We start from the raw sequence: 20,385 nt of genomic DNA, 5'->3' as shown, positions 1-20,385 counted from the left end.
ATATATGAAGGTGAGAAAAATATCACAATTAAAAATGCAAATACATTCCGGTAGATAATTTTTTGACTGTGCCACTTACTAATAAATGACTGACGTCTATGAAATATGCATAACTGATCATTAGGTCAAATTATAATAATCCTGATCATAATAAGCAAATATTTTTAGTTGTCTTAGTACGCGCATTAATATTATAAAGCCGGTGACATCCCGTTAATTAAGAACTAATGCACATCATAGCTGAACTGTAATATTACAGTTAAATAATCCGCTAATATTGAGACAAAACTCTGACCTTCTAAACTTTATGAAATGTCTGTAATTTTTTCGTAAGATGCCGTAAACTAACTTCTTTCAATATTGTAGATAATTAAATTTGTTTTAAATTATATATACATGGTATTCTGAAAAGGACATACTATTGTAATGAAAAAACGAAGTTCGTTTTAAACACCTATACTATATTCTACTGCGTTCACGATTCAGATACACGTGTTTCTGATACTCATCCACAATCAGCTATGCTAGTAAAAAAGACTTAAAAATAACTTGGAGATTTTTATTGACAAACGGAGTTGAAGTACACATAAACTGTCTGATCCGGACAAGAACATATTAGTTAACACTTTGACTAGGTGCTGAATCAAAGTACTCCAACGGTGTCTCACTAATAACCCTATACCCATCGTTTGACTTTGGGATTCCATGTAAGACAAATCGAAGTTATTTCTTTCAATTTTGGGGATTCTGTTAAATTTACTATTCATCATCACTTATTGATTTGTAGGCGGTTTACTTTCGAAATGAAATACATATCCGTGAATTTGTAGCTCATTCGTTTTTATTATTTAAAATATGTGCAGTATCAAGTATTTTCTGATATTTTACGTCGATTGAGCCCATGTTTATGTCATGTAAGACCGCAATTTTCATTGAAGATTTTATTTCAAACTCAAATTTCACTTTATTTGCTTTTTCATCCAGTAGTTTCGGATGATCTAGGTTATCATGTTCATGGGAGATAGATGTAGATATTTTTAGATAATTAAAATGATATCACCAGTGAAAGTTATGAAGTTACATGCGGTAATCACTCACTAAATGAACGTGAATGTTCTCGAAAATGTTAGATACTGCATTTTTATTAAGCATTGAGTAAAGCATGGCTAACCTCACTTATTTAAAGCTCAAGTGTCATCACTCTCTAAAATGTGAAACTGAAGTCTAAAATTAAATTACTAGAAATGTTACATACATGATAATAATGTAAAACTTTTTATTATAGTTGAAATCGATAAATTATATCAATGTACTCAACAAAAACATCAGAATGGTAGTGAAAAGTAAACAGTAGTTCATTTCAATTTTTAAGCAATTATTCATTAGTGTGATAGGATCTTTGGCATTCATCAATAACTTCAAATATCATCATGAACCTTCAAATTTTTAATGAGGAGTACAAAATATCGACAAACGAATAAGCACCCATGACAAATTTAATAACCTTATTCACTGTTGTGAATATCATGTACATAGAACATTTATAGTAAATTGATGCTTTGAATAACATTGTATAAATGTGTGTAATCTGCCTAGGCTATTAAGATTATTCGAGAAACTTGATACAAGCCTCCTAGAATTTAGGGAAATGAAGGCAATACATTCATATTTTTGAGTAAAACTGGTAACTTAGTGTAGGAATTGGGGACTGAAAAGAGATTTAAAAACTTATATGCTATTTAACCTCTTGTGTTGGTGAAATTCCAAAATATTTTTGATATCCTGAGTTCTCAATGTCTAACTCACTGTCCATACGACTGCTGATGAACTCAATTTGAGAGAATTTTCAAAGCATTCATGCTTTTGTTGATGTTCAGTTGGACCACTGTTTTGCATATGGTCAACTTGAATGCTAAGGGAAATAAAGTCAACTAAACCTATGAATATAACCGGTCACAAGTAAACCCATTTGAACGAGGTAATAAAAGACTTGTAGTACAGCTAAAAATCTCATTCCTACACTGAGGATGTTCAAAAGGACAATTAAAGCTTCACAATTAAGCCAACCAGCTCACAGAACACAGCATCATATTATATATACGTGTTTATATTGCGATTGTAATATAACACCAATCTAAAGGTAATTTTACGCATTAATTTTATAATTATAAAGATAATGAAAAATGATAAGACAGCCAGTTGAAAGTAGTACAAAGTGATGATAAAAATGAAAATAACCAATTGTAAAAGTACATGAAACGTATGGTCCAACAGTTAGCAGATTACATAATGCATAATAAGAGAATTAAAAAAATACTTTGTGAACGAGACAAATATTAATTATGGTTACATAAGGCTAAAGATCTGAACATTAAAGCTGTGTAGGAACACAAAAACGAAACCAATTTAGAAAATAAAATTTTACTTGAGGTCTCTCTAGTACAGCCTATATGAATATCTAGGGTTACGGGACAGGGTCATATAGATTTTAGGAATACAAAGGTTCGGTTTGAAGATATGGATTCCGATAGCTTCGGTATTATTTAAAAGACAAACCAACAAACTACAGTGAATTTAATCGAATACTCTGGACAAAGTGAAAAGCTTTATTTAAATCTACCTAATGTTCTGTGTTAATAAAGCGCGCAAGAATAGAGCTCTTAATCACAAGTAACTGTTCGTTGCTCAACCAGGAATGATGGTAATCGAAGAAACAATTATGGATTTGCTGAAATATGTTTCCTGGGTAGCTAGATCTATAGTTTCAGTTGGAGTGATAAAATAACATGAATGAAGTGCATTCATGGCAGTGTTTTATTTGCTGTTGTAATAATTAGACGATTTTAAGGTACGAAATACAGTTTGACTGAATTGAACGCTTTGCGTAATATCTTAGTAAACATTTTCATTAATCTTTCAGAAGTAACATCTTTTTTGAACCGTAGTTTTGAAATAATTACTTCTTCCGACTACATGTAGTCAACAGCCTAATTTCTACCTGCTTGATATGTTCTTTTGTAAATATCCATACTCTTAAAGTTGATAACGTTTACCTTTTGTTTATTCTTCGATGTTGGTATTACAACAAATTGATTTAGTGCATTGATTCTGAAATTTCCCTTAAATGGGACAAAATTGTACATATACATATATCTCCCACTTGGCAAGGTTCTATACACATTACGTTTTACTCTTCCATCTAGTCTCGTCGTTAGTCAGATATGCACAAAACGAGAAGTCATTATTATATTCTATGACTAAAGCAGATTTAATGGTAACAAATCAACTTAGAAATAATTAATTAACCATTGAACAATTTTTGCAATTGTAGCATTATTAAATGACGTTATACCTTGATAGATAACATTCCATATGAGTCACATCAATATTAACAATTTTATTCTATTTTGTTTAACAATCATAAATTCACATGTTATAACTTTAAATGATGCAATTTGCCCTTTTATTATTAATTTAGATATATAAATGTAGAAAGTGGAGAGAATATTCTTCGTTCAACTATTAGTCTTTTAATAGGATATTTTTAAACAAATTAGAAAATAAGTGAACAAATAAATAGATAGATGGGTAGATAGATTCATTTTTAGTTCCTAATAAATTTAATATGATACAAGTTGTTAGCATAGTTATAAAAAAAGAATATTTTGGTTTAGCATATCACGTAAATGAACTACACCGCTAGAATACTCAAAAATAAAACTTTAGTTTACTACCTTTTGTTATTAATAGGCGTTTAAATTTTTCTGTAACTAATATGTGAGGCTACGTTATTAGTTTAAACATCGAATAATTCTTATTTAGACAGTCATTATGAACTAGCATTCACTGAACAGCTGTTTCGTTCTAGGGTAGGACTGATCAGAGGCGGATATTCACGACATGAATGGGAGCCAGATACATGGTTATTATGCGTCGCAACAAGAGCTAACCTTCGATCTATCAAGTTGACATTTAACCGTTTGCATTTAGAACTTCCATTCGCAATCCTATGGAAAAATCTGAGAATGCAGTCAACTGCTTCACATCCTACATGCTTGAACTGAACTGGTCACAATTTCGAGCTAGAAATGCGGAACTAACCACTCAAACGTTAAGCGTTTATCAAAAGACTTGACTTACTACAGTTTCCTTCCTAAGGTTAGTTCATGATGTAAAATGCAAAACTGAACAATCTCCACAAATTCCTCATACTTATTTGAAGCTAGAATTAATCACTTTCTTAAATCCATGTCTGTACATAGATTCAATTCAAACGTTAAATATACATCTTTTTACATCACAAACATTGAAAACATGAGTTTGTTCTACGCAATAACTCACTAATTCAATATAAAATCAATTGTTTCGGTTGTTTACCACTGGTTAGTACAAGTAAGAAAAAAGCTAAACGCTTAATTAAAATTAACGTACTATTATGATCCAGTTCGTCGAAAAATTCATCAACACCGGTCATTAATCGTTGATTAGCTAAATTATTGAATTTTCGGATAATTTTATCGTGATTTTTTACTCCGGACAGGTGTAATCCATAATCTTGTGAGTGATAATAATCTGTAAATAGGGAATGAATTTATTTGTTCAATTCAATTATCAAATAAAATTATCATTTTATAAAACATTTTTTCTTTTTAGTGAGGACAATCCATTGTATTTTAACACAAATTTACAGAATCTTTCAGTAAAATTCAAGAACCGTACAGTAAATACTTTATTTGCAAAACGTCAGTCGATTGTCTCAAACTTGATTGTTCCTTCATTTCCACACCAGTCGTTCTCTGTCCTCGTTCTCTTCTCTTCGATCTTCTTAACCCTCTATCCCCGGGCATTTCATTTTCGACTGATAGTACATACTACTTATATCTGTTGACATCAGTGGCACACATCGCAGTACTATTTCAATAAGTCTCATTAAGCCCGATCATTAACTGACTGTTCGAAAATGAATAATTAATTACCGTAGACAATGATTTATTTCTATAACTTTCAATTAATTAACATGTTTTATTCTGAGTGTAGTTTAATGCCAGTAACAAAAATGCATATTTTCTAAAGAGAAGAAGGTTTCGTTTTAGCTGATAGTCGACCGACACTAAGAACTATACGAACACGATAATGGTTACCCCTCAGTCACTAGCCATTGTAAAGAACCTAATCCTACGTAAAATCAGGATTGTTTTCAATACATTAGTCATGATGTGTTTATCTATGACGCTGAAATGAGAATTTAAATCCCCACATAGATGGCATCACTTAGTCCAAGACCGTAGACATATGTTGACTATGTTGACTACCGCTAATTATCATTAAACATATATCACGTACGTGATCATGTAGATTGCCCCCTGTCTATCTATTTATCTATCTTTCCACACATCTGTCTATCCACATATATATAGAAAGAGTCCGATTTTGTACTGTATAATTTTTGTGTAACCCTCCAGTACACTTCGATCTAACAATTTCAGAATATCTTTCTTACCCTACCACCTTGTGTTTTATCGATTCAATTATTTTAAATCATGTCAATTAATTGAATTAAAAAATTTTGATTACGGAGTCTTGTTTATAATTGATTGTACTGTTAACTGCGAATTTACTTGCACACTCATCACGTGCCCTGTAAATTACGCATTGATATGATGACAAATGAATGAAAGTAAAATTCTTTAGATTTACTACAATAATGATATTGCTGATGTGACTCGTTTGTTATGTGTAAACGATGATGAATGTGACAATTGGAATTTTTCTTCAAGTTATTGTTCACAGCACTTTTTTATTACTTCATCATGTTCATATGTTTCGAGTGTGTACATCTTTGTGTACATCTTTGTTTATGTTTGTGCCTATTAGTGTGTACGCCAGCTAAACAAGTACGTATATAACCTGAAATATATATATATATATATATATATATATATATATATATATATATATATATATATATATCAACGTTCGCATAGATTCTTATACATTTACATACACGTTGAGTGTAGTCTATTTATGTACTATGCTATAGTGTCGTTCATCACGCAAAAAACACATGTTCCCATCACTATTGATTATTTCGTATCTCTTTCTCATCAGAAAAAATGTATGAACATAATTTATTTAGCAAACTAATTCAGTTATAGTTCACAAATCAATAATCATAGTAAATAATAATATATAAATATATCTATTATATTATGTGATATGCTCTACAAATACATGCACAATAATTGTTACCAATCATTAAAAAAAATTCCTTAAAATGTAGTTGTAATCTATTCATTTATGTGATAATAAATTTTTATTGATGTAAATTCTTGATATACTCATACATATGAATTTATTCAATTCATAATTATTTATAGTTGGTATACGAAAAGGTATGAAGCCTGATAGTCAATTTTCTATTTTAATTTAACTAATCAGTAGCCAACACATATTAAATAATTCTTCCATCTACTTTACACAATTTATTTGCGACAATTTGTGTAGATAAATTATTATTTCTTCGTATTATTCACAGATAGGTTTCAGTTGAGCACTGGACAGATGTTTCGTCCTAGTATAGGATTCCCAAGTAATGAACACCGATAGCTCTGCCAGGGATATTCTGAATTTGTAGTGAACCATTAACCTTTAAAATCACCGGGTCAGTGTCAAGTTGTACAACTCCAACTGTGATCAGTTTACGAGAAAACGAGACAATCATGAGGTGCTACTGATGGAAAATGTTTCACCCTCAATACACCTGAATTTCATCATTCACAACTACTCATTAAAATTTTAAGAATATCTTGAAGTAAATCATCAGTGAGTTAACTACTACAGTTTTGTTGAAAGAGTTGTGTAGAGGTTGGTTTAATTTGTTGGCTGTATTTGTCATACCATATATTTCACTGTTAATTCGAGAAATGACATATAAGATCAAGTATGTCAAAATGGAAGACAGTTACGCTGCATGATATTTTCAATGTATTGCATAGGTACAAATATAAAATATAGAATTTCAACTGAATAATTTTAATGACTGGATAAAACATGCGAGATCAAGCAGTTGTAAAACAAGAGAGAATCTAACGAAATAAAACATTCATAAACTATTGTAACAACCAAAAAATAAACAGTAAATTTACTTGATTTCGTTTCAAAAATTATCCCATTATTCAATTCAAGGTGTTCAGTTACTATTGATAAGTTATGGTTGTGGAGCTTACGTTATTCTTCTGAACACCAGCATCAGTAAAACTTCCAGGTAGAAGTAAAGTATTCTCATTTATCGACTGATGATTCTCAGCTTATCCTGTTGACCTTAAAAATAACCAGTCAAGATCAAGGTCAACAGGACAAACTGAGTATTCAGTCGATAAATGCGACTACTTTACTTGTACTTGAATTTTTTAATGATGCTGGTTGTCATAAGAACAATGTAAGCTCCACAACCAAAGCGTTCAGCTCAGAGAACGAAACTTCGCAAAAAAAATGAAAATAACTTTTTCATACGTTAAACATAAAATCTTTGTAGTAATCAAAATACTTTGAAAAAAAAATAATCTCGGTAGGTCAGTGAATAATATAAATTTATAAATGCAATTTGAAAGTAACTAAATTTCTCATACTATGTATTAGTAAAAGTTGAAAAAAATCATTCTGTTGATGTATGAAAATTATCGTAAAGTTATCCTCCGTATAAATGTATGAGCTTATTGAATCCTATAACTTACTTAACGAAATAACTACCTAAGCAACCACTGCACACAAAAGAGCACCGGATAATAGCTTCGTCCAGTATGGGACATCTCAGAAGTGCGGAATTCACAAGCTCATCAGAAACAAAGTTCCGGACATTTATGCCTTGCAGTGAACATCTAGCCTTCACAAAACTGAGTTGGAATTCAGTGACTTACATGTCTAACTCCAGTTAATTGCAATATTGCACGATTGTCAGTAATTGACTTACAACTGACATGCTTACATACCATTGATCACTCACTAGTTTCGTCACTCACGTCATTCTATGTTATAGGCTATTAAACGTATTTATTTTTAAGAGTTACATAGATAACTCTTTTTTAAAAAAATACATTTAAGAGTAAAATTTGCATTCGTTCATATCAATAGACGATTAAGTTAACAGGGCAATCATAACTTCACAATGCGACAATTATTGGTTCTTCACACTAAGAGTTACCTAATAATATTGAAGTAAAAAGAATCATTGTCGAACAAAATACTGCTCATAATGTAGTGAGAACGTAAAGTAACCGGATTTATATCATCACCTAATTCAATGATAATTTGATAGCAAACGTAAATAAATTTTATTTAAACTAATGAAAAACGATACTACTGTAGGTTGTGGTGATACCAGTAGTATTATTGGTGCCAAAAATACTTTTATAATAAACCAGTCATTTAGAGAACTTGAGATATTCAAAATCACTGTGCTCCTTCATAGTAATACATACTTATCTTAAAATGTATTTTATGAATCCAGATGGCAAGCTCTCAATTTCATATCAGCCTCCAAATAGAGTCAGAGTCCTCTAAATTGTAGCATAATATTTGGTCTAAACATACTTTGTTTACCTCAAAATTCCTTATTTCATATTACCCACTACATATTAAGCCTCAAATCTACTGTTTTAGCCTAAAACTCTAGAAAGGTATCGATTAAACTACTCGCTTTTTTCTATAAGTAAATTAAATTACCATATTACTGGTTTTACGCTGATATACGATGGAAGATGCTAGAAGAGAGTAGATCATCTACAAAACGGTCAGCGTACACTTAAACCTACATGGATTATTGGACTTTAATTACTTTTTATTTGTATCTATCCCTCGACACCATCGAAATTTATAAGTTTTAGTATAAATGAATCGAGGCTAGCAGTAGAATTAAGAATATTCTTTCCAACATATTTAGGACACAAACTGAACGCACCTTCATCTAAGTGTTGATAACCACATTGAAGTTCGAACCCACAAAATATATTCATTTATGAATACAAGTCACACTCACTAAACAAGTTGATGGCTATTTCTATCCAGTAGCTTAGTGGAAACAATAGGTGGTGACTTCAAGTTTCATTGTGAATGCCGAAACTTGAATACAGGTACATCCAGCTGACAAGTCCCAAATAAGGGGTAATGGACAGCTTAAATTTCATCATTAACTACAGTTCAAATATACTGCATGAATGTTTATAAAAATGTAAAATCAAAATGAATTCATCGTATAAATGCTTACAACAATAAAGCAGTTAATTAATTTAGAATATGTTAAGCGTTACTAATTCTCTGTGATTCCGCTCCATCCCCGGATCTAGGTTTCCTACTGATTGGCACAAAATATCTAAATATGGGAAAGTTCCTGATAGTAATGATGCTCCATAGTGTCAATTTTTAAGTATGGAAAGTCAATTGTAAGACATTTAGTCTGCGACTAACCAATCTTTCAAGGAGAAAGATGTTATCACTGATCTACGACTGAGTAGTAAACAATGTCATATCAAATAGACCTCACCACAATATGAATTTATCCACCTTAGTGGCCAAATTGTAAACATTATACATTGAATTTGATTAATATTAAAGATTACAGTACATAAAATTAGTTACTTAGTGATCAATTAGTATAAAATGTACTTGTCTTAAATTCACAAAACAATCAAAGAAAACATCAATGCCAAAGCTGAACTTGATAGTTTCAAGTATATGGAGCACTGGGTAGAAAGTTAATAGTAAATATATTTCCTGTGATGTCCCAGTGAGTAGAAAGCTGTACTTCTGACGTTTCGTGTCTTAATGTAAGCCAATTCTTTAGAGCAAATAAATAACCGAAATAACATTAATATAGGTTTAAATAGCATAAAGGAAACAATGCAGAATATTTTTTTGTTCAAGCCAAATCATAATAGGTCAGAAGATGTCATTATCAATTTATTATATGTCAAGGTGAACTTGCAGGACATGTCATTGTATTAATTTGTGCGTCAAAAGGTGGGTATGAAAAATGTATACTGAGTGTGTGTGTAGATTGTGTAAAAAATGAATAAGGTTAAATGTGGTTGTTTGCATAAACAATCCAGCTTGGATGAATGGTCAGGCCTTCTTTCTTATTGAGGGCAGAGGGATTTAGCATTATATGCAAATCTTCGGCTACTCTCCTGTTTATGGTTGAAAGACCCATTCTGAATTATTTTGATATCTTTAATATTTATTTGATGATTTGCGAAAATAGCATGTACTGCTGTTTTTTATTTAACTTGTAGATTCTCCAACTCTATAGGATTACTAGGAGGTCTTTTGTATAACTTACATGTTTTTTTGGAACGAGAGATCTCATGTGAAGACTCCAATGTAGAACACACCACAATAGAAATCATCTAATATTTAGACACAATCTTGGATGGATGTAAACGGGATCTTATCTTTTATCTTAACTAAAGCATCTCCGAAAGTGTTGGATGTCTATCAGAAAGGTTTACTTCTGAAATTTTCTAAGATCCGTTGTAATTCTTCTGTTGTACCTTGGCAGTAAGGTAAAACCATAGTGCCAATCCAAGATCTCACAAAAAAATGTTATTTAAAGAAGGATATATTTGTTTTAATATGTTTTTAATAATATTCTTAGAGAAATCGTTAAACCATAGAATGTTTATTATATTATATTTTTGTTTCAGCCTGCCTTTGGAGATAATAATCTTCGTCGCTCTTTTGAATAGGAATAGGGAAATTTTCGCACTGAATGGATGTGCCGAGTTAAAATCAATATATCGATTTAAATGTGTTGGTCTTCGGTGTTTGGTCCGAATATTATTGATTATCCAGTAACATAGCTATCATCTAATCAATATCAAATGATAATTGCCAGCTTCATTTATTAGTCTGTAAAGTTTAATCGGAAAAAAAGACTGGTCATAAACATTATAATTGCGACTTCCAACACAACGAGCTACAGACTAAACTCTTGCTGTTAGATTTGAAACTTCTGACCTCGTTTCCCGCTGATATCAATGCTAAGCACAACTGATGAGTTGTAGACTAAGTGTGCTTCAGATTTTAATGATGTACTCCAACTGTGATCAATCGATATTGTGAACAATGTAAAAGTTAAATAATTATCCGTTAATATTTATTATTTGGAACACATTCTGTTTGTTTTCACGTCAATAGTCTCTGTGCATTATTACTTTTACAAACATACGCACACAAACATACAATCTATGAAAGTGTAATCATTAGGCAGTAATGTTAATGATTAATTTGTCAAAACTATTCAATATTACTCATTTAAATAAACTTTTATAAGTCGTTTATTTTAAATTGTTTTCATTATATAAAAATATTTCACTTGAAACTATCATAGATTGTGTAAAATATGTATTTTCGTTGAGACACTTGTTATCAAACTGAAAGTTTTACTCAGATAACTTTCTCATGTGCGAAATTTGGTGAGCGTCAAGTTAAAGTGAAGTTATTCAATCCTATTATCAAATTCCTCAGTAGTGCACATTCACAACTCTACCCCTAACCGGGACATTTACCCATAGCAAAGAGAAAGGTTATTTTTAGACCAGTGAGGTCAACGAAGGAAGTATTCAAAATTCAATTATCAAACAATGAATGGTTATGAAATAACATTGTGATAAAGCTAGGTTTTCTTTGTTTACACGAATTTGACGTTAATTTTCATTAAACGAATATCTACACGAGATTCCCTTCCAATGTCTATTGTACAGGAATTCAACACAACTCAGAGTAAGAACACCTGATTAGCCTGACTAGAAAATAAATATATTTTCACACCAACACCCGACAAAATCCAACAACAATGAACAGTCAACCAGTAATAATAAGTAATAAGGATAGGGGAATATGTAACTCACTTGCAACCGTCAGACTATCTACATGTCTGACTAAGCAGACAACCAATCATTATCATTCTCGCCCACACATCAAATATGATATTGATAAATATCTGTACTACTGTTTAGATTAGGGATTATAAAGTATGAGAATTAGAAACATGTGTTTACCCAATATATATTTCCAAAAAACTCAACCCATTATTTTTCATAATGACACCAAACAGTCCTTTATAATAATAATAATAATTATTATTATTATTATTATTATTATTACTAGTAAGCATTACTTTTTATTCAGTACTAGTTTCAGTTTTCTATTATTGATTTGTATCAATGAGTAAATGATACACAATGAGTTATGTTTGTAAAAAAAAAAATACAGGAAACGTTTTTTTAAACACAAATGTTACGCATATATAACTTTACGATATTCGACTTCCTGGTCACAGTGTTTAGTGAATGTTGTTATGTTTCAACTTTATGAATAAAAAAATTGTAGACAAGCAATATATCATTTTCAAATGAACTGGTAGACTGTTCAGTCGGTTTATTTCAGTCGGAAAAATACTTATTACCATTATTAGTATTTTAACAAAACAGATTAGTTCAATTTATATTGGTTTCTTTTAAAGTTTCTGATTGGAACATCAGGATTTAGTCGGCTGGTGTAATTCAAAACTTATTATCATGTACCCTGCACTGTTGGCCATTTTCACATAGTGGGCTACGCTATATTGAAAAGATTATAGGATTTAGTTGCGGAAAACTACAGACGCTTGAAATGAATTCTTAGTGAAATTACACCACTATATTCACTACTCACCCACTAGATAGATGGATAAATGGCCCAAAACGTTAAATACATCATAATTATTGAATAGTCAAACATTGCCAATATCTCTGACCATTATTTCGAAATTCAATGGCAAAAATATAAATTTTTCCAAAATGAATTTACCAGAAATTATTTTGTAAAAAATACATTGTACTTTGAGACAAGCTAACAAAAACTATTTACAAAGTAAAGCTTCAAGAAACTGTCTCGGAATTAGATCCTTTGTATGGAAATACAAGTGAATCGATGGGCAGAACACTTTAGGGATTAGTTCAACTGGCCTTCAGCCACACTTCAGTTACCCACGATCCCCAGTCGTCCTAAATGGCAAGTTGATGTAAGTCCTCCAACTCTTTACGAGGTTGAAAAAGCTATAGGAAATCTGAAGCGAGGGAGAGCAGCAGGCCCTGATAGGTTTACTCTTGAGATTTTTAAGGATGGTGGTCAAACACGAGCAGCAAAATTGATGGAGGTCTTAGGTAGAATCTGGGAACTGGACGTAATTCCATCTGACTAGTCCCAATCACTGATTGTGCCAGTCTATAAGAAAGGACAAAAGTCCTCTTGTAACAATCATAGAGGGATCAGTTTGACTAATATAGTGTCTAAAATATTAGCTTCAATAATACTTGGACGCCTAACCAAAGCTCATGAAGAGCAGACTACAGAAAACCAGGCTGGTTTTCGACCTGGACGTGGTTGTATAAACCAGATATTCACTCTACGTCAGGTCTTAGAGCATAGACACACATTCAGACGTCCCACAATAGAAGTATTTTTTTACCTGAAGGCGGCATTTGATTCCGTTGATCGAGAGTTTCTATGGCAGTGTTTGTCACTGGAAGAAGTACCGAAGAAGTACATTAACCTCATAAAAGCTCTCTATTCGAACACAGCTGGTCGAGTTAGAGCATATGGCGAACTGTCATCAGAATGGATTACCTGAAGTGGTGTTCATCAGGGCTGTCCACTCTCGCCATTCTTGTTTAACTTTGTCGTTGACACGCCTTTAGAGATATCCCTTTCATCATCTCAATCTCCTGAAGTTGAACTTTTACCGGGAGGCTCACTTGTTGACTTAGTATACGCCGACGACATAGTTTTATTCGGTGGAGACGCTGACAAAATGCAGAGTCTTCTGACCACTATAAGCGACAATGCAGGCATGTTCGGGATGCGATTCTCTCCCTCGAAGTGCAAAATGTTACTTCAGGATTGGGTCGCATCGACACCTGAACTAATGATAGGGAGTGAAGTAGTTGAGCGTGTTGACAGCTTCACTTATCTTGGGAGTCTCATCAGCCCTTGTGGTCTGGTGTGTGACGAAATCTCAGAACGGATAAAGAAGGCTCGACTAGCTTTCACCAACTTGCGTCATTTATCGCGAAGGCGAGATATCCGTCTAGCAACCAAAGGACGGGTTTACTGTGCAGCAGTTCGTTCCGTCCTACTTTATGGCAGTGAAACATGGCCGGTAAGAGTAGAGGATATTCGTAGGCTACTGGTGTTCAATTATAGGTGTCTCCGAAGCATTGCTTGCATATCCTGGGACCACCGTGTAAGTAATGCAGTTGTTAGGAAACGGGTACTAGGTAAGGATGGCAAATCAATTGATGAAGTAGTGAAACGTGTTACCTATGCCCAACCACCGACTGCCCCGACGTACAATGTTTAATGGTGTAGAAGTAGGTTGGAAGAAAGCTAGGGGCGGCCAAACCGAAACGTGGAACAAATCCATGAAGTCGCTGACAGGTGGACTGTGTCATGTTGGTAGGTGTAAACTACCTGGTTGGGATTCGCGAGATGATAGCATCCAATGGTTAGAGACCTTGAATGACATGGCTCAAAATCGTTTGCAATGGCGAAGGTGCATCCACTCTTTGTGTTCACCCGACTTCTAATCTTCTGAATTCCCCATGTCTCTATCTTTTTCTCTCTCCAAATTTATTTCACTGGATTATACTCCTTCAATAACATCTTCAAACCCTAATCTTTCACATTAATGCTTATACTCTTGCTACTTCTACCACTATGGGATTTCAATCGACAACTGCATGTCTGTGCTAATGTGGTATGGCAACTCGAACCGATGTACGTAGGTATGAAGTTCTACGCTGTGATTGACTGACTGATAAATGAAACTATCGGTCTACCTACAACGAAAGTAGGTGAGGCGGGGTTTTGAGCTTTTAATCTGATGGTCGAAATCTAAGCGTTATAACCAGTAAACTATCAGTTCCATGATGTTTCATGAAGTACTTAAATCTCGTCTGCTTAAAGACATGCAGTTAGAGCTTTATATCGTGATCAAATTAATTATGAAATTGATTATAAAATTGAACATTGTATTACTAAATATCCTGCAACTAGTTGTTATATTAGAAAACATTGAAGTAATGTATTGTTCACCAAAAGAAAATTTAGAACTTCGTTTGAATTCTAACGAATGGTTTTACAGTAGTTGGACGTCTAGTTAATGTAAGACACTAATAGAATAAAATTATATTGGTTACAACTTTCAGCGACTCAACTTCAAGTAAACAGAATGTTTCATTTAGCAGTCTGTTTCAAGCCTCTTTAAAGAGAAATAATTCAACATTAAAAATTATCGAAAATAAAAATATAATTCACAAACTGTACTAAATAGGTCGTAAAATCACATTAACATGGTTGAATATAGAATTTGTTGTAGTGTTCATGTGTGATTTGGTATGAAAAGCGGATATAAGAAGTATGTGCGAATTTAATATCAGAAAATTTCACGGACTTCATGTGGCGTCAGGTTGCGGTCGTTGATAAAATTAGAAAAGGCGATAAATACTATCTAGTAAACTTGTCACAGCATGAATCGAATGAGAATGAAGAAACGAGCAAATATAAGTTTAAGTTGTTGTGCTAAATGACCTGGTTGTTCACCATACATCCAGACAAATTAACTGATAAGAACATATAAAATAACCATTCATCTACATATGATGACTTTAACGTTTTATTATCTCCCTTTGAAGAAGCTTGAACCAGACTGCTAAGTGAGAGAATCAATTCACTTTTAATCCAATCGAGATTTTTACAAATATAATTTCTTTTTTAATGACAAAATATGGATTTCTAGCTTGAAAATTAATTTATAGATGTACATTAAGTTAGTATTAGACTATACATTAGAAAACTGTCATAGGTACGCGAAAATACTATTTTATAGCTTTATACATTGATGAGTCAACATTATTCCAAGAGGTTAAAATCAGTATCTTCTTTAATGAAGTTGGCTTTTCCATTATCGGTTAACCTGTCTTTAGATCTGTTATTTAAATTCAATATTTTTCAAAGTCAGTTAAGTTTTGCAGAACGAACCGGCTGTGATTAGCCACAGAACCAAACACTCACGCTATTCAAGACTCCGCAGTTGGATGTACTTAAGTTCCAGCCTTGATGTCCTCATGAAGAATCAAACTTAATACCTTTCCGTTAAAACGGTCAATCCCTTATCTTTTGAGCTGCTAAATTCAGATAATCACTCATTTGTGTAACAGGTATGATAATTAAAACATTCTATCGTAAGGAACAAAATGCATATCCTTGATTCCAATACTAGATATAATCCGTCTATTCTATAAAACCTTGTGACAAAATCCTTATATCGAGTTATTCTGTACAGGATACACATATGCCAACAATGACTGACCGAATCTCAGCTAAAAATATGAACAACGAAATAATTCAATGATTTTCTAATAATGATAGAAATGCATACGCGAATTTCGAAGCATCATAAAATTCTGTCAAGGCAATAAAAAGGGTCTTTTGAAACACGAGATTTCCTCCACCAATTGATAACGTTAAGAATAGCTGATGACTTGTCAACCCTTTGACACAGATTAATCAGACGAGCCCCATATAGTTCAGACAGTCAGAGTTCCGTTCCTAAATTATTTGGTACAGAATAGTTCAGTTTTTTTTAAACATGTTACATATGTTTGAAGCTGGTAAAGTAAACTAGTTTAACATAAAATCGCTAAGCATAAGCCTGGAATGCAAATATTCTAAATGCAAGTCTTTGTTAAGAGATAGAACAGGAATCATAAAGAAAAATGTAGTTCGTTTAGTATTTAAGTTAACCTAATGATGATCACTCACTGTGACGAATGGGCCTAAAAGTGATAGAAATATCACTATCAATACTACTACTAATATTATTATCATTATTATTGCTACTTTAATCCATATATACCGGTTGTTTGAATTTTCCCGATTATGTTTCAGACTGTAATCGATCAGTCCCTTTTGGCATTTATGCATCCTGTAAGGATTGCATGCTAGCCACCGTCCCAATTCTGCTTATAATGTTTGTAACTTAAGGAAATGTCAAGGCAATTCACACAGTATCCACATATTTCGAAAGAGTCTTATCAATTGCGGTTCTAAACATCAACTAGAAAATCAGAACAACCAATATATATGAATTAATGTTAAAATTCACCCCACTACACAACCCAGTGACTATCTGGACTCAGTAGCTAAGTGGATTATGTAATAGTGTTTTAAGCGAACAGTACTGGTTCCTTGTTCCAGAGTGACCATCAACTCTAGGACCTTGGTGTATCCGGTTGACGAGTCCCAAATGGGACGGAATGCATGTCTTGGATTCCACTGCTGACTGCCATCCATCTCTGACTAAAATCACTATTGTTGTTATTATTATTGATATTTTTATTGGGTGGACTTAAGTTAAAAGGTTTTACAACCATAGCTTTCCACTGCATTTACGTCTTTATTTGATTTACTGTACAAGAGTTAACTGTAACTATACTCTTAATGTGTAATTTACCAAAGCTGCAACTGTCATTTTTAAGTCCCGTGTTTTGAGAAAGGTAGTTCAATTAAAGGTTTGCTTTTTAGTTTGGGATTATATAGAAATTGTATGATCGTGAATGTGAAATTTATTAAGGAGGAATCCTGAGCAAAGATAAGAAGTATTAAGGAAGGGGTTCCATAGAGATGAGTGAATTTTATAGGAGACATCACAAACTGACCTTATTTAGATAACTGATGGAAGCCATGAGACACTGGACAGTTGAAAGGTCACAGTATAGAACTCTTCGAGAGTCCTCATCCACAAACATATCATGGATAAAACCCAGGACCTTCATATCTCACGGCAGCAGATTAACCTTTAGATTTCTTAGAATAATCATAAACATACACTAGTTAATGACTAATTTCAAAAGTTATTTCCAGGAGCTCTAGCCGGAGTTTTCAATCCGTGAACTTCAACCATATTGGGTGTGAGACAGTTACCAATCAACAGGATTACATGATAGCTGTAAAATACTGCAAATTAATAAAATTTATGAGTGTATACATTCGGGTATTGGCTTAGTGTACCAAGGGTTAAGCACCCTTCGGGAGATCTAGCAGTCCTGGGTTTGACCTCGGTGACATCACAGATCCTCTTTTTTACGAAATCCCACACCAGAACGAAACAGCTAATAAATGCTTCTTAGTTTTTAATGGTTGTGTAACTAAAATCACTTCACGATATAGCCTATAAGATAAAAACTTTTCGCTAAAATTCATTATATCTCCAGTTAACCTCTGCAACCAATTATGCTTTATTTTACATACCAACCATAAACGTCTAAAAGAATTTTGTTTCAAAACGTAATAAACTTACTAGGTAAATGATGTGAAGATGATTCAACTGGTTGGCTATAGTAATTATGCTCCATTTGATAATCAGTATCGGGTAAACGTCCAGTTTGTCTACGTAATAATTCCATTTGGTATTGATAAATTAAATGAGATAATTGAATATCAGAAATCTCAGGAAAATATGATAATGGATTACGTTTATTATTGTCATTATTACTGTCAGTATTTTGGTTTGAATTACCATAATACGAGTAACTATTTAAACTTGCAGATGGTTGGTGTTGGTGAGGTATTTCTGATTGTTGTGAATACACTGGTCTGTTGTCTAATGGATTATTATTATTGCTCTGATAATTGGGAATAGGAAACCAACTAGACGGATTTTCACGATTCATATGAGCCGTATAGCTACCATATAATTCATTATGTTGAAATGGTTTTTGATTATTAGTATAATCTTTTCTGGTCCATTTCTTCTCTTGTTGAGGTGGGTACTGTTGAGTACTCATTTCATACATAGTTTGTTGCTCAGGTATGTAAAGTGATTCTTGATAATTATTCATTCTTGTATACGGATTATAAGGTGAAAATGATGTCTGTTTTTGTATTATTGATTTAGAAGGTGCAAGATTTACTCTTCTATAATCAAGTCGTTCATTCGTCTCTCTCTCTGTTAAAGATGGTATGGATGATGGTACCGATGGAGATTCACCGTATGACCTGACATTATTCTTATTAATATGGTTAGATTGAGACAACTTCGAACCATACATCAACCGTGTATTGAAAAATTCGACATTATCATTATCGTCATCATTGTCAGTTTCCTCTTGTGAGTTAAAATTATCACGACCTACTCTCTGATAGTGTTGTTTTCTTTGCTGCTGTGTTTGAGAATCTCGTACATATGTTTCATCTGACTGAAAACCTTTCATTTGATCGAAATTATCATTATAATCACTCAAAAATGAAGAATACGTTAATGGTGATGATGACAGCGGATATAATTTTACTTTGTTCTGTTCGTCTGTTTTTTGACCTTTAAATCCAAGGTCATATGGTGGCATAACCACTTTTGGTGTCCTTTGTTGTGTTGATGATTTAGTCGGATGTAGATCTAAATTACCATATCTACGTTCATTCCCACTTGAAATCGGCTTACTTTCAGCATAATTAAATCCACATAGTTCTACATAAATTAATAATCCAAAGTAAATAGTGAATAATGTACTCATCCCATGACTTAAATGTCTACGTTGTATAAGTCTTTTTGATGTTTCAATTACACTCTTCAATGTATCGCTGAAATTCGATCCATTGATAAGTTTATGTATGAGAATGATTGAATCAGTGTACAATGTAAGTAGTATGACATTTATTTTACTGTAAATTCTATAATTACCAATACCATTAATACTGTTTCCGAAGAATAGAATTATATCCTTCTGATGATATAATCGTGTGCTGACGTAACATACTGATTTCCAAAACAATACACCTAAGGCACTAAACAATATGCAGAATATCCATGACAGTGATGGTAACGAGGAGGACGTCAGTGCTGAGAATGTTAGTGATATTAACTCCACGAAATAAAAAAAAGGGGAAATGAGTGAATGTGATGATGGTAGATAATTGTTAAACCACTCAAAGAAACTAATGAGATAACAATGAGATGAATGATTAAAATAATAAAAAATTAAAATCAATGATATTAATAACAGTCGTAGCACTACCAGTATTATTATTATCAGTAGTAGTTGTAGTGGTAGTCGTCGTCGTAGTAGTATTTCCAATAAATTTAAAACAGCTGACAATAATAGTGATAAATTTGACAACGTCCACTGGGAATTGAACATGAATTTGTTCAAAGTGATCTTACTTATTTTATGTTTTGTCTGTTACTTATTATTCAATAAATTGATTGATGAAATAATGACCGATTTGATAAGTCAGGTGTTGAGTTTTCAATTTTTTTATTATTTATTTTCCACTTTCTGCCTTTCGCTCTCT

At 32.6% G+C, this 20,385-nt stretch overlaps 1 protein-coding gene across 1 annotated transcript; it reads right to left on the bottom strand.

The window, feature by feature from the left end:
- Positions 1–4,345: 4,345 nt before the first annotated feature.
- Smp_124520 (hypothetical protein) lies at positions 4,346–19,607 on the bottom strand (the record flags this gene model as incomplete). Its single annotated transcript, XM_018790725.1, has 2 exons — positions 4,346–4,572; positions 18,395–19,607. The coding sequence occupies 2 exons, from the start codon at positions 19,605–19,607 to the stop codon at positions 4,346–4,348; spliced, it is 1,440 nt and encodes a 479-aa protein (XP_018645967.1).
- Positions 19,608–20,385: the final 778 nt, after the last annotated feature.

This window comes from Schistosoma mansoni (assembly GCF_000237925.1).
Source record: "Schistosoma mansoni, WGS project CABG00000000 data, supercontig 0037, strain Puerto Rico, whole genome shotgun sequence".
Classification (NCBI taxonomy): Eukaryota; Metazoa; Platyhelminthes; class Trematoda; order Strigeidida; family Schistosomatidae; genus Schistosoma; species Schistosoma mansoni.
The sequence above is the reverse complement of the archived record's forward strand: the minus strand, read 5'-3'. Positions and strand labels throughout refer to the sequence as shown.